This window comes from Pseudophryne corroboree, chromosome 6 (genome assembly GCF_028390025.1).
Source record: "Pseudophryne corroboree isolate aPseCor3 chromosome 6, aPseCor3.hap2, whole genome shotgun sequence".
NCBI classification, from domain to species: domain Eukaryota; kingdom Metazoa; phylum Chordata; class Amphibia; order Anura; family Myobatrachidae; genus Pseudophryne; species Pseudophryne corroboree.
Window position 1 is genome coordinate 679,282,192 of NC_086449.1, and position 14,778 is coordinate 679,296,969.

Sequence of the window (14,778 nt, forward strand, 5' to 3'; positions counted from 1 at the left end):
CATAGATAGCAGGAAGGAGAGTTCGACGAACGTGCCGTAGATAGCACACCGGAAGTAGTACTACACGCCAGCGTCTTCGTCGTACAAGCGCTTCCGCCCTTAAGCTACAATACGCAACATGGCGGGAGCGGAGTCCGTGCAGCAGTTCCAGAGCTTTTCCGAGAGTGATAAACAATGGAGGGCCCGAAGAGAGTTCCTGCTAAAAAACCTTGGCAGTTTCCAAGGGGAGATCGAAGAGGATAGATTGCTAGCTTTGTCTATGGTCTGGGCCAACCATATATTTATGGGCTGCCAGTAAGTTCTGCCTATTGTTCGGTTGCTTTCATAAAATGAGATCTATGTGATTTTTTTGTAACATTTTATATGAACGTGCTAATTAATGATGGGGATGTCCAATACTATACAAATTATGTGTACAACATCTCTGTGGTTGTCATAGTGTTACGGGAGGCAGCAGCGTTTTCACGTCCTATTTTTTCTTTTTTTCTGCATTATAACAAGTACTGTGGGCACCTAAACTGATACCATATGTTCCTACTTATTCAGATACAGTGAGGAACTTTTGGAAAGGGTATTTGATATGGCAGAAGGGATTGAAGTAGAAGATGCTCCGCACTTTACAACTAGAGATGAAATCATGAAACGGGTAAGCTTCTGTTGTGTGGTTCAAATGATATAACACCAGCTGTCGTTTTAATTACCCACAAAAGGCGCAAGTTTTTCTTGCAACAGTGTATCCACACCATTGCAGGCACTGCAACTTCTACACTGGACTCACACATTTTTGCTCACACTCCAGAAGTACCGAAAGTGTGGCATATAAGCAAACTTACTTGTGGATGTGACTTAAGTTGGGTACACATGGGACTGACATGTCGCTTGATGTGTCAGTCCTCTGTGCCATCTGTCCCTGCAGCAAGTGTACGGGCAGTCGCCTGACCACCCGTACCCACGGCCAGATTCACAGACATATTGCTGATCGGCTGTGCTGAGCTATGTAAACAAAATTACTTGTGTTGTTTAGAAAGCGTTTAAGGTTCCTTTTTTTTTTTCTATTACAATATATGACCTTTAATGTTATTTATTCTGTCATGGCTTTGTGTGTTAATTTTTTTAGCTGTTCAACCTAAACAATTTGTGGTTACCTAATTCATTTAATAATCCTGACTTTTTTTTTTTTCCTTTCATACAGAATCGATAATTTGTGGAGTGTATTATGGATTATTATGACTGATATGTTATCACAGTACTTGATAGGATTGACTGCAACTGTTTACGCAAGAATTTATTCATGTGAGAAACTGATTATCCTGAAAGTGTAACTTTTTAAAAACTTGAATAGTGTCGTGTGAAACACCAGCAAAAAGGCATTATTTTACTTTTTATTTTTTTTAAATGTAATAAGACTTTATATAAAACTGTTTTTTTTTTGTTTTTGTTTTTTTTTTATCATGCTTCTAATGACAGCCAAACAGGTAATTTTGAAACAAAAATAAATCATGATGAACTGAAACTATTGTGCATTATATTAATATTGTGTCTGGTACATTTTACATGCTTTTGTGGCTGCTGTCAATGTGGGGAGATGATTCACTTGAGGGGTGGTTTCCTGAATAGTTGGGGTCACTTTCATGCTAACTAGTCTTCTGATAAATGTAGGGTGAGAAGTAAGGGATTGTGGCATGAAAATGTATAGTGAGTGAAAATTATTAAGAGCCTTGTGACTGATTTGGAAACCGATAAAGGTAAGTATATGTGCATTTTCATTCCTGCTCTCTACACTTCAAGCTTTCAACAAACTTTTTATGACTTGAATGCAGACTTTTCTCACACATCACGTGTTTCATATACTAAATGTTTTTTTTTTCTTTTTCTAATTCATATATGCTTTTTCTCTGACGTCCTAGTGGATGCTGGGTACTCCGTAAGGACCATGGGGTATAGACGGGCTCCGCAGGAGACTGGGCACTCTTAAAAGAAAGATTAGGTACTATATCTGGTGTGCACTGGCTCCTCCCTCTATGCCCATCCTCCAGACCTCAGTTAGTATCTGTGCCCGGCCAGAGCTGGATGCACCCTAGGGGCTCTCCTGAGCTTCCTAGAAAAGAAAGTATTTGTTAGGTTTTTTTATTTTCAGTGAGATCTGCTGGCAACAAACTCACTGCTTCGTGGGACTGAGGGGAGAGAAGCGAACCTACCTGCTTGCAGCTAGCTTGGGCTTCTAAGGCTACTGGACACCATTAGCTCCAGAGGGATCGAACACAGGCCCAGCCTCGGTCCTCCGGTCCCGGAGCCGCGCCGCCGTCCCCCTCGCAGAGCCAGAAGAACGAAAATTTGAAAATCGGCGGCTGAAGACTCCGGTCTTCATTAAGGTAGCGCACAGCACTGCAGCTGTGCGCCATTGCTCCCTCTGCACACCACACACTCCGGTCACTGATGGGTGCAAAGCGCTGGGGGGGCACCCTGGGCAGCAATTAGAGTACCTTACATGGCTAAATAGCACATAATACAGTTATTAAACTGTATATGTGCATAATCCCCCGCCATAAAGCATATAAAAAAGCGGGAGAAGTCCGCCGAGAAAGGGGCGGGGCTATCTTCCTCAGCACACCGGCGCCATTTCTCTTCACAGCTCCGCTGGAAGACAGCTCCCCATAGAAACATAGAAACATAGAATTTGTCGGCAGATAAGAACCACTTGGCCCATCTAGTCTGCCCCTTTTTTTTTTTTTTTTTATATATTATTTTTTTTTATCACTAACCTTATTTGATCCTTATTTCTTTGTAAGGATATCCTTATGTCTATCCCATGCATGTTTAAATTGCTCTACTGTCTTAGCCTCTACCACCTCTGATGGGAGGCTATTCCACTTGTCCACTACCCTTTCTGTGAAATAATTTTTCCGCAAATTTCCCCTGAACCTCCCCCCCTCCAGTCTCAGTGCATGTCCTCGTGTCCTATTGCTTCTCTTCATTTGGAGAATGTTTCCCTCCTGGACTTTGTTAAAACCCTTCATATATTTGAAAGTTTCTATCATGTCCCCCCTTTCTCTTCTCTGCTCCAAACTATACATATTGAGATTTCTTAGTCTTTCTGGGTATGTTTTGTGATGTAGGCCATGCACCATTTTAGTTGCCCTCCTTTGTACAGTTTCTAATGTATTAATATCCTTTTGAAGATATGGCCTCCAGAACTGAATACAGTATTCTAGATGAGGCCGTACCAATGACCTATACAGTGGCATTATTACTTCTTTCTTTCTGCTGCTGATTCCTCTCCCAATGCAGCCAAGCATCTGACTAGCCTTCCTCATTGCCTTGTTACATTGCTTACCTGCCTTTAAGTCATCTGAAATAGTGACTCCTAGATCCCTTTCCTCCTCAGTAGTTTCCAGTATAGTGCCATTAATACTGTATTTAGCTTTAGGATTTTTGAGACCCAAGTGCATGATTTTGCATTTTTTGGCATTAAACTGTAATTGCCAGACTCTTGACCATTCCTCTAGTCTACCTAGATCCTCAATCATTTGTTTTACCCCACCTGATGTGTCTACCCTGTTGCATACCTTTGTGTCATCTGCAAAAAGGCATACTTTCCCTTTAATCCCATTTGCAAGGCTCTCCCCTGCAGTTCCAGACTTCTAGGGTAAAAAAGAGAGGGGGGGGGGCACATAAATTTAGGCGCAAATTGTGTATAATAGCAGCTATTGGGAAAAATCACTCAGTATAGTGTGCATCCCTGTGATATATAGCGCTGTGGTGTGTGCTGGCATACTCTCTCTCTGTCTCCCCTAAGGACTTAGTGGGGTCCTATCCTCAGTCAGAGCATTCCCTGTGTGTGTGCGGTGTGTCGGTACGGCTGTGTCGACATGTTTGAGGAAGCTTATGTGGAGGCGGAGCAGGTGCCGATAAGTGTGATGTCACCCCCTGCGGGGCCTACACCAGAGTGGGTGGATATGTGGAAGGTATTACACGACAGTGTCAACTCCTTGCATAAAAGGTTCGATGACATAACAGCTGTGGGACAGCCGGCTTCTCAGCCAGTGCCTGTCCAGGCGTCTCAAAGGCCATCAGGGGCTCAAAAACGCCTCAGATGGCAGACACAGATGTCGACACAGAGTCTGACTCCAGTGTCGACGAGGACGAGACTAATGTACATTCCACTAGGGCCATCCGTTGCATGATTACGGCAATGAAAAATGTGTTGCACATTTCTGACATTAACCCAGGTACCACTAAAAATAAGAATTTACTTACCGATAATTCTATTTCTCGTAGTCCGTAGTGGATGCTGGGACTTCCGTAAGGACCATGGGGAATAGCGGCTCCGCAGGAGACTGGGCACAAAAGTAAAAGCTTTAGACTAGCTGGTGTGCACTGGCTCCTCCCCCTATGACCCTCCTCCAAGCCTCAGTTAGGATACTGTGCCCGGACGAGCGTACATAATAAGGAAGGATTTTGAATCCCGGGTAAGACTCATACCAGCCACACCAATCACACCGTACAACCTGTGATCTGAACCCAGTTAACAGTATGATAAACGTAGGAGCCTCTGAAAAGATGGCTCACAACAATAAACAACCCGATTTTCTCTGACGTCCTAAGTGGATGCTGGGGACTCCGTCAGGACCATGGGGATTAGCGGCTCCGCAGGAGACAGGGCACAAAACTAAAGCTTTAGGATCAGGTGGTGTGTACTGGCTCCTCCCCCTATGACCCTCCTCCAAGCCTGTTAGGTTTTTGTGCCCGTCCGAGCAGGGTGCAATCTAGGTGGCTCTCTTAAGGAGCTGCTTAGAAAAAAGTTTTTAGGTTTCTTATTTTCAGTGAGTCCTGCTGGCAACAGGCTCACTGCATCGAGGGACTTAGGGGAGAGAAGTTCAACTCACCTGCGTGCAGGATGGATTGGCTTCTTAGGCTACTGGACACCATTAGCTCCAGAGGGAGTCGGAACACAGGTCTCACCCTGGGGTTCGTCCCGGAGCCGCGCCGCCGACCCCCCTTGCAGATGCTGAAGATTGAAGGTCCAGAAACCGGCGGCAGAAGGCTTTTCAGTCTTCATGAAGGTAGCGCACAGCACTGCAGCTGTGCGCCATTGTTGTCACACACTTCACACCAACGGTCACGGAGGGTGCAGGGCGTTGCTGGGGGCGCCCTGGGCAGCAATGTATAATACCTTATTCTGGCTAAAAATACATCACATATAGCCCCTGGAGGCTATATGGATGTATTTAACCCCTGCCAGGTCTCAGAAAAACGGGAGAAGAAGCCCGCCGAAAAGGGGGCGGGGCCTATTCTCCTCAGCACACAGCGCCATTTTCCCTCACAGAAAGGCTGGTGGGAAGGCTCCCAGGCTCTCCCCTGCACTGCACTACAGAAACAGGGTTAAAACAGAGAGGGGGGGCACTTATTTGGCGATATGTATATATATATTAAAATGCTATAAGGGAAAAACACTTATATAAAGGTTGTCCCTGTATAATATAGCGTTTTTGGTGTGTGCTGGCAAACTCTCCCTCTGTCTCCCCAAAGGGCTAGTGGGGTCCTGTCCTCTATCAGAGCATTCCCTGTGTGTGTGCTGTGTGTCGGTACTTGTGTGTCGACATGTATGAGGACGATGTTGGTGAGGAGGCGGAGCAATTGCCGGTAATGGTGATGTCACTCTCTAGGGAGTCGACACCGGAATGGATGGCTTATTTAAGGAATTACGTGATAATGTCAACACGCTGCAAGGTCGGTTGACGACATGAGACGGCCGGCAAACCAATTAGTACCTGTCCAGGCGTCTAAAACACCGTCAGGGGCGTTAAAACGTCCTTTTACCTCAGTCGGTCGACACAGACACGGACACTGACTCCAGTGTCGACGGTGAAGAAACAAACGTATTTTCCTTTAGGGCCACACGTTACTTGTTAAGGGCAATGAAGGAGATGTTACATATTTCTGATACTACAAGTACCACAAAAAAGGGTATTATGTGGAGTGTGAAAAAACTACATGTGGTTTTTCCTGAATCAGATAAATTAAATGAAGTGTGTGATGATGCGTGGGTTTCCCCCGATAGAAAATTATTGGCGGTATACCTTTTCCCGCCAGAAGTTATGGCGCGTTGGGAAACACACCTTAGGGTGGATAAGGCGATCACACGCTTATAAAAACAAGTGGCGTTACCGTCTCCAGATACGGACGCCCTCAAGGAGCCAACTGATAGGAGGTTGGAAAATATCCTAAAAAGTATATACACACATACTGGTGTTATACTGCGACCAGCGATCGCCTCAGCCTGGATGGGCAGCGCTGGGGTGGCTTGGTCGGATTCCCTGACTGGAAATATTGATACCCTTGACAGGGACAGTATTTTATTGACTATAGAGCATTTAAAAGATGCATTTCTATATATGCGAAACTCTGGCATCAAGAGTAAGTGCGATGTCCATATCTGCCAGACGATGTTTCTGGACATGACGGTGTTCAGGTGATGCAGATTCCAAACGGCACATGGAAGTATTTCCGTATAAAGGGGAGGAGTTATTTGGGGTCGGTCCATCGGACCTGGTGGCCACGGCAACAGCTAGAAAATCCACCTTTTTTACCCCAAGTCACATCTCAGCAGAAAAAGACATAGTCTTTTCAACCTCAGTCCTTTCGTCCCCATAATATCTGCCCAGGGATAGAGGTAAGGGAAGAAGACTGCAGCAGGCAGCCCATTCCCAGGAACAGAAGCCTTCCACCGCTTCTGCCAAGTCCTCAGCATGACGCTGGGGCCGTACAAACAGGTGCGGTGGGGGGTCGTCTCAAGAGTTTCAGCACGCAGTGGGCTCACTCGCAAGTGGACCCCTGGATCCTACAAGTAGTATCCCAGGGGTACAGATTGGAAATTCGAGACGTCTCCCCCTCGCAGGTTCCTGAAGTTTGCTTTACCAACGTCTACCTCCGACAGGGAGGCAGTATTGGAAACAATTCACAAGCTGTATTCCCAGCAGGTGATAATCAAAGTACCCCTCCTACAACAAGTAAAGGGGTATTATTCCACACTATATTGTGGTACTGAAGCCAGACGGCTCGGTGAGACCTATTCTAAATGGAGTCACTCAGAGCAGTGATAGCGAACCAGGAAGAAGGGGACTATATGGTGTCCCTGGACATCAAGGATGCTTACCTCCATGTCCAAATTTGCCCTTCTCACAAAGGGTACCTCAGGTTCGTGGTACAAAACTGTCACTATCAGTTTCAGACGCTGCCGTTTGGATTGTCCACGGCACCCCGGGTCTTTACCAAGGTAATGGCCGAAATGATGATTCTTCTTCAAAGAAAAGGCGTCTTAATTATCCCTTACTTGGACGATCTCCTGATAAGGGCAAGGTCCAGAGAACAGTTGGAGGTCGGAGTAGCACTATCTCAAGTAGTTCTACGACAGCACGGGTGGATTCTAAATATTCCAAAATCGCAGCTGTCTCCGACGACACGTCTGCTGTCCCTAGGGATGATTCTGGACACAGTCCAGAAAAAGGTGTTTCTCCCGGAGGAGAAAGCCAGGGAGTTATCCGAGCTAGTCAGGAACCTCCAAAAACAAGGAAAAGTGTCAGTGCATCATTGCACAAGGGTCCTGGGAAAAATGGTGGCTTCTTACGAAGCGATTCCATTCGGCAGATTTCACGCAAGAACTTTTCAGTGGGATCTGCTGGACAAATGGTCCGGATCGCATCTTCAGATGCATCAGCGGATAACCCTGTCTCCAAGGACAAGGGTGTCTCTTCTGTGGTGGCTGCAGAGTGCTCATCTACTAAAGTGCCACAGTTATGCATTCAGGACTGGGTCCTGGTGACCACGGATTCCAGCTTGAAAGGCTGGGGAGCAGTCACACAGGGAAAAAATTTCCAGGGAGTGTGATCAAGTCTGGGGACTTCTCTCCGCATAAATATACTGGAGCTAAGAGCAATTTACAATGCTCTAAGCTTAGCAAGACCTCTGCTTCAAGGTCAGCCGGTATTGATCCAGTGGGACAACATCACGGCAGTCGCCCACGTAAACAGACAGGGCGGCACAAGAAGCAGGAGGACAATGGCAGAAACTGCAGGGATTCTTCGCTGGGTGGAAAATCATGTGATAGCACTGTCAGCAGTTTTCATTCCGGGAGTGGACAACTGGGAAGCAGACTTCCTCAGCACGACCTCCACCCGGGAGAGTGGGGACTTCATCGAGAAGTTGTTTCCACATGATTGTGCACCGTTGGGAAAGACCAAAGGTGGACATGATGGCGTCCCGCCTGAACAAAAACTGGACAGGTATTGCGCCAGGTCAAGAGACCCTCAGGAAATAGCTGTGGACGTTCTGGTAACACCATGGGTGTACCAGTCGGTGTATGTGTTCCCTCCTCTGCTTCTCATACCAAAGGTACTGAGAATTATAAGACGTAGAGGAGTAAGAACTATACTCGTGGCTCCGGATGGGCCAAGAAGGACTTGGTACCCGGAACTTCATGAGATGCTCACAGAGGACTCGGGGCCTCTGCCGATAAGAAGGGACTTGCTTCAGCAAGTACCATGTCTGTTCCAAGACTTACCGCGGGTGCGTTTGACGGCATGGCGGTTGAACGCCGGATCCTAAGGGAAAAAAGGCATTCCGGAAGAGGTCATTCCTACCCTGGTCAAAGCCATTAAGGAGGTGACCGCACAACATTATCACCACATGTGGCGAAAATATGTTACGTGGTGTGAGGCCAGGAAGGCCCCACGAAGAAGTTTCAACTCGGTCGATTCCTGCATTTCCTGCAAACAGGAGTGTCTATGGGCCTTAAATTGGGGTCCATTAAGGTTCAAAATTTCGGCCCTGTCTATTTTCTTCCAGAAAGAATTGGCTTCAGTTCCTGAAGTCCAGAAATTTGACAAGGGAGTACTGCATATACAACCCCCTTTTGTGCCTCCAGTGGCACTGTGGGATCTCAACGTAGTCCTGGGATTCCTAAAATCACGTTGGTTTAAACCGCTCAAATCTGTGGATTTGAAATATCTCACATGGAAAGTGACCATGATGTTGGCCCTGGCCTCGGCCAGGCGAGTGTCAGAATTGGCGGCTTTGTCTCACAAAAGCCCATATCTGATGGTCCATTCGGACAGGGCAGAGCTGCGGACTCGTCCCCAGTTTCTCCCTAAGGTGGTGTCAGCGTTTTATCTGAACCAGCTTATTGTGGTACCTGCGGCTACTAGAGACTTGGAGGACTCCAAGTTGCTAGATGTTGTCAGGGCCCTGAAAATATAGATTTCCAGGACGGCTGGAGTCAGGAAAACTGACTTGCTGTTATCCTGTATGCACCCAAAAAACTGGGTGCTCTTGCTTCTAAGCAGACGATTGCTAGTTGAATGTGTAGTACAATTCAGCTTGCACATTCTGTGGCAGGACTGCCACAGCCAAAATATATAAATGCCCATTCCACAAGGAAGGTGGGCTCATCTTGGGCGACTGCCCGAGGGGTCTCGGCTTTACAACTTTGCCGAGCTGCTACTTGGTCAGGGGCACACCCTGGCTGAGGAGGACCTGGAGTTCTCTCACTCGGTGCTGCAGAGTCATCCGCACTCTCCCGCCCGTTTGGGAGCTTTGGTATAATCCCCATGGTCCTGACGGAGTCCCCAGCATCCACTTAGGACGTCAGAGAAAATAAGATTTTACTTACCGATAAATCTATTTCTCGTAGTCCGTAGTGGATGCTGGGCGCCCATCCCAAGTGCGGATTGTCTGCAATACTTGTACATAGTTATTGTTACAAAAAAATCGGGTTGTTATTGTTGTGAGCCGTCTGTTCAGAGGCTCCTACGTTTGTCATACTGTTAACTGGGTTTAGATCACAAGTTATACGGTGTGATTGGTGTGGCTGGTATGAGTCTTACCCGGGATTCAATATCCTTCCTTATTGTGTACGCTCGTCCGGGCACAGTGTCCTAACTGAGGCTTGGAGGAGGGTCATAGGGGGAGGAGCCAGTACACACCACCTGATCCTAAAGCTTTAGTTTTGTGCCCTGTCTCCTGCGGAGCCGCTAATCCCCATGGTCCTGACGGAGTCCCCAGCATCCACTACGGACTACGAGAAATAGATTTATCGGTAAGTAAAATCTTATTTTTTTATTTTTTTTTGTAACAATAACTATATACAAGTATTGCAGACAATCCGCACTTGGGATGGGCGCCCAGCATCCACTACGGACTACGAGAAATAGAATTATCGGTAAGTAAATTCTTATTTTCTCTGACGTCCTAGTGGATGCTGGGACTTCCGTAAGGACATGGGGATTATACCAAAGCTCCCAAACGGGCGGGAGAGTGCGGATGACTCTGCAGCACCGAATGAGAGAACTCCAGGTCCTCCTCAGCCAGGGTATCGAATTTGTAAAATTTTGCAAACGTGTTTGCCCCTGACCAAGTAGCTGCTCGGCAAAGTTGTAAAGCCGAGACCCCTCGGGCAGCCGCCCAAGATGAGCCCACTTTCCTTGTGGAATGGGCTTTTACAGATTTTGGCTGTGGCAGTCCTGCCACAGAATGTGCAAGCTGAATTGTACTACAAATCCAACGAGCAATCGTCTGCTTAGAAGCAGGAGCACCCAGCTTGTTGGGTGCATACAGGATAAACAGCGAGTCAGATTTTCTGACTCCAGCCGTCCTGGAAACATATATTTTCAGGGCCCTGACTACGTCCAACAACTTGGAGTCCTCCAAGTCCCTAGTAGCCGCAGGCACCACAATAGGTTGGTTCATGTGAAACGCTGAAACCACCTTAGGGAGAAATTGAGGACGAGTCCTCAATTCTGCCCTGTCTGAATGAAAAATTAGGTAAGGGCTTTTATATGACAAAGCCGCCAATTCTGAGACACGCCTGGCTGACGCCAGAGCTAACAGCATGACCACCTTCCATGTGAGATATCTTAATTCCACAGTGGTGAGTGGTTCAAACCAATGTGATTTTAGGAACCCTAAAACTACATTGAGATCCCAAGGTGCCACTGGTGGCACAAAAGGAGGCTGTATATGCAGTACCCCCTTGACAAACGTCTGAACTTCAGGCACTGAAGCCAGTTCTTTCTGGAAGAAGATCGACAGGGCCGAAATCTGAACCTTAATGGATCCTAATTTTAGGCCCATAGACAGTCCTGCTTGCAGGAAATGCAGGAAACGACCCAGTTGAAATTCCTCTGTGGGGGCCTTCTTGGCCTCACACCACGCAACATATTTCCGCCAAATGCGGTGATAATGTTTCGCGGTTACATCCTTCCTGGCTTTGATCAGGGTAGGGATGACTTCATCTGGAATGCCTTTTTCCATCAGGATCCGGCGTTCAACCGCCATGCCGTCAAACGCAGCCGCGGTAAGTCTTGGAACAGACAAGGTCCCTGCTGGAGCAGGTCCTTTCTTAGAGGTAGAGGCCACCGGTCCTCCGTGAGCATCTCTTGCAGTTCCGGCTACCAAGTTCTTCTTGGCCAATCCGGAGCCACGAGTATAGTTCTTACTCCTCTCCTTCTTATGATTCTCAGTACTTTGGGTATGAGAGGCAGAGGAGGGAACACATACACCGACTGGTACACCCACGGTGTTACCAGAGCGTCCACCGCTATTGCCTGAGGGTCCCTTGACCTGGCGCAATATCTGTCCAGTTTTTTGTTGAGACGGGACGCCATCATGTCCACCTTTGGTTTTTCCCAACGGTTTACAATCACTTGGAAGACTTCTGGGTGAAGTCCCCACTCCCCCGGGTGGAGGTAGTGTCAGCTGAGGAAGTCTGCTTCCCAGTTGTCCACTCCCGGAATGAACACTGCTGACAGTGCCACCACATGATTTTCCGCCCAGCGGAGAATCCTTGCAGCTTCTGCCATTGCCCTCCTGCTTCTTGTGCCGCCCTGTCTGTTGACATGGGCGACTGCCGTGATGTTGTCCGATTGGATCAATACCGACTGACCCTGAAGCAGAGGCCTTGCTTGACTTAGGGCATTGTAAATGGCCCTTAGTTCCAGAATATTTATGTGAAGAGACGTTTCCATGCTTGACCACAAGCCCTGGAAATTTCTTCCCTGTGTGACTGCTCCCCAGCCTCTCAGACTGGCATCCGTGGTCACCAGCATCCAATCCTGAATGCCGAATCTGCGGCCCTCTAGAAGATGAGCACTCTGTAACCACCACAGGAGAGAGACACCCTTGTCCTTGGAGATAGGGTTATCCGCTGATGCATCTGAAGATGCGATCCGGACCATTTGTCCAGCAGATCCCACTGAAAAGTTCTTGCATGGAATCTTCCGAATGGAATTGCTTCGTAAGAAGCCACCATTTTTCCCAGGACTCTCGTGCATTGATGCACTGACACTTGGCCTGGTTTTAGGAGGTTCCTGACTAGCTCGGATAACTCCCTGGCCTCCTCCTCCGGGAGAAACACCTTTTTCTGGACTGTGTCCAGAATCATCCCCAGGAACAGTAGACGTGTTGTTGGAATCAGCTGTGATTTTGGGATATTTAGAATCCACCCGTGCTGACGTAGCACTACCTGGGACAGTGCTACTCCGAACTCTAACTGTTTCCTGGATCTTGCCCTTATCAGGAGATCGTCCAAGTAAGGGATAATTAAGACGCCTTTTCTTCGTAAGCATCTTTGATGTCCAGAGATACCATATAGTCCCCTTCTTCCAAGTTCGCTATCACTGCTCTGAGTGATTCCATCTTGAATTTGAACCTTTTTATGTAAGTGTTCAAGGATTTTAGATTTAAAATTGGTCTCACCGAGCCGTCCGGCTTCGGTACCACAAACAGCGTGGAATAATACCCCTTTCCCTGTTGTAGGAGGGGTACCTTGATTATCACCTGCTGGGAATACAGCTTGTGAATAGCTTCCAATACTGCCTCCCTGTCGGAGGGAGACGTTGGAAGAGCAGACTTCAGGAATCGGCGAGGGGGAGACGTCTCGAATTCCAATTTGTACCCCTGTGATACTACCTGCAGGATCCAGGGGTCCACTTGCGAGTGAGCCCACTGCGCGTTGAAATTTTTGAGACGGGCCCCCACCGTGCCTGAGTCCGCTTGTAAAGCCCCAGCGTCATGCTGAAGACTTGGCAGAAGCGGGGGAGGGCTTCTGTTCCTGGGAAGAGGCTGCCTGGTGCAGTCTTTTTCCCCTTCCTCTGCCCCGGGGCAGAAATGAGTGGCCTTTTGCCCGCTTGTTCTTATAGGAACGAAAGGACTGAGTTTGAAAAGACGGTGTCTTTTTCTGCTGAGAGGTGACCTGGGGTAAAAAGGTGGACTTTCCAGCCGTTGCCGTGGCCACCAGGTCTGATAGACCGACCCCAAATATGTCGTTTGGAATCTGCATCACCTGACCACTGTCGCGTCCATAACGCCCTTCTGGCAGAAATGGACATCGCACTCACTCTTGATGCCAGGGTGCAAATATCCCTCTGTGCATCTCGCATATATAGTAATGCATCCTTTAAATGCTCTATAGTTAATAAAATACTGTCCCTATCCAGGGTATCAATATTTTCAGTCAGGGAATCCGACCAAGCCACTCCAGCACTGCACATCCAGGCTGAGGCGATTGCTGGTCGCAGTATAACACCAGTATGTGTGTATATACCTTTTAGGATATTTTCCAGCCTTCTATCAGCTGGTTCCTTGAGGGCGGCCGTATCAGGAGACGGTAACGCCACTTGTTTTGATAAGCGTGTGAGCGCCTTATCTACCCTAGGGGGTGTTTCCCAACGTGCCCTAACCTCTGGCGGGAAAGGGTATAGTGCCAATAATTTGTTAGAAATCAGCAGTTTTTTATCGGGGGAAACCCACGCTTTATCACACACCTCATTTAATTCCTCTGATTCAGGAAAAACTACTGGTAGTTTTTTCACACCCCACATAATACCCTTTTTTGTGGTACTTGTAGTGTCAGAAATGTTCAATGCCTCCTTCATTGCCGTGATCATGTAACGTGTGGCCCTACTGGACATTACGTTTGTCTCCTCACCGTCGACACTGGATTCAGTATCCGTGTCTGGGTCTGTGTCGACCATCTGAGGTAACGGGCGTTTTAGCGCCCCTGACGGTGTCTGAGACGCCTGAACAGGCACTAACTGATTTGCCGGCTGTCTCATGTCGTCAACAGTTTTTTGCAAAGTGCTGACATTGTCACGTAATTCTTTAAATACGACCATCCAGTCAGGTGTCGACTCCCTAGGGGGTGACATCACTAACACAGGCAATTGCTCTGCTTCCACATCATTTTTCTCCTCATACATGTCGACACAATCGTACCGACACCCAGCACACACACAGGGAATGCTCTGATAGAGGACAGGACCCCACTAGCCCTTTGGGGAGACAGAGGGAGAGTTTGCCAGCACACACCAGAGCGCTATATATATATACAGGGATAACCTTATATAAGTGTTACTCCCTGTTATAGCTGCTGTATTTATATATTAGCTGCCAATAGTGCCCCCCCTCTCTGTTTTACCCTGTTTCTGTAGTGCAGGACTGCAGGGGAGAGTCAGGGAGCCGTCCTTCCAGCGGAGCTGTGAAAGAAAATGGCGCTTGTGTGCTGAGGAGAAAGGCTCCGCCCCCTTCACGGCGGCCTTTTCTCCCGCTTTTTTCAGGAAAACTGGCAGGGGTTAAATGCATCCATATAGCCCAGGAGCTATATGTGATGCATTTCTTTAGCCATAAAAGGTTTTTACAGTGTTTTTATTGCGTCTCAGGGCGCTCCCCCCCAGCGCCCTGCACCCTCAGTGACCGGAGTGTGAAGTGTGCTGAGAGCAATGGCGC

The 14,778-nt window shown here is 47.8% G+C and overlaps 1 protein-coding gene across 1 annotated transcript; it reads left to right on the plus strand.

The window, feature by feature from the left end:
- Window positions 1-15: 15 nt before the first annotated feature.
- CDKN2AIPNL (CDKN2A interacting protein N-terminal like) lies at window positions 16-1,513 on the plus strand. The gene is made up of 3 exons (XM_063928286.1): window positions 16-294; window positions 547-646; window positions 1,193-1,513. The coding sequence occupies exons 1-3, from the start codon at window positions 119-121 to the stop codon at window positions 1,199-1,201; spliced, it is 285 nt and encodes a 94-aa protein (XP_063784356.1). The 5' UTR covers window positions 16-118; the 3' UTR covers window positions 1,202-1,513.
- The last annotated feature ends 13,265 nt before the right edge of the window (window positions 1,514-14,778 follow it).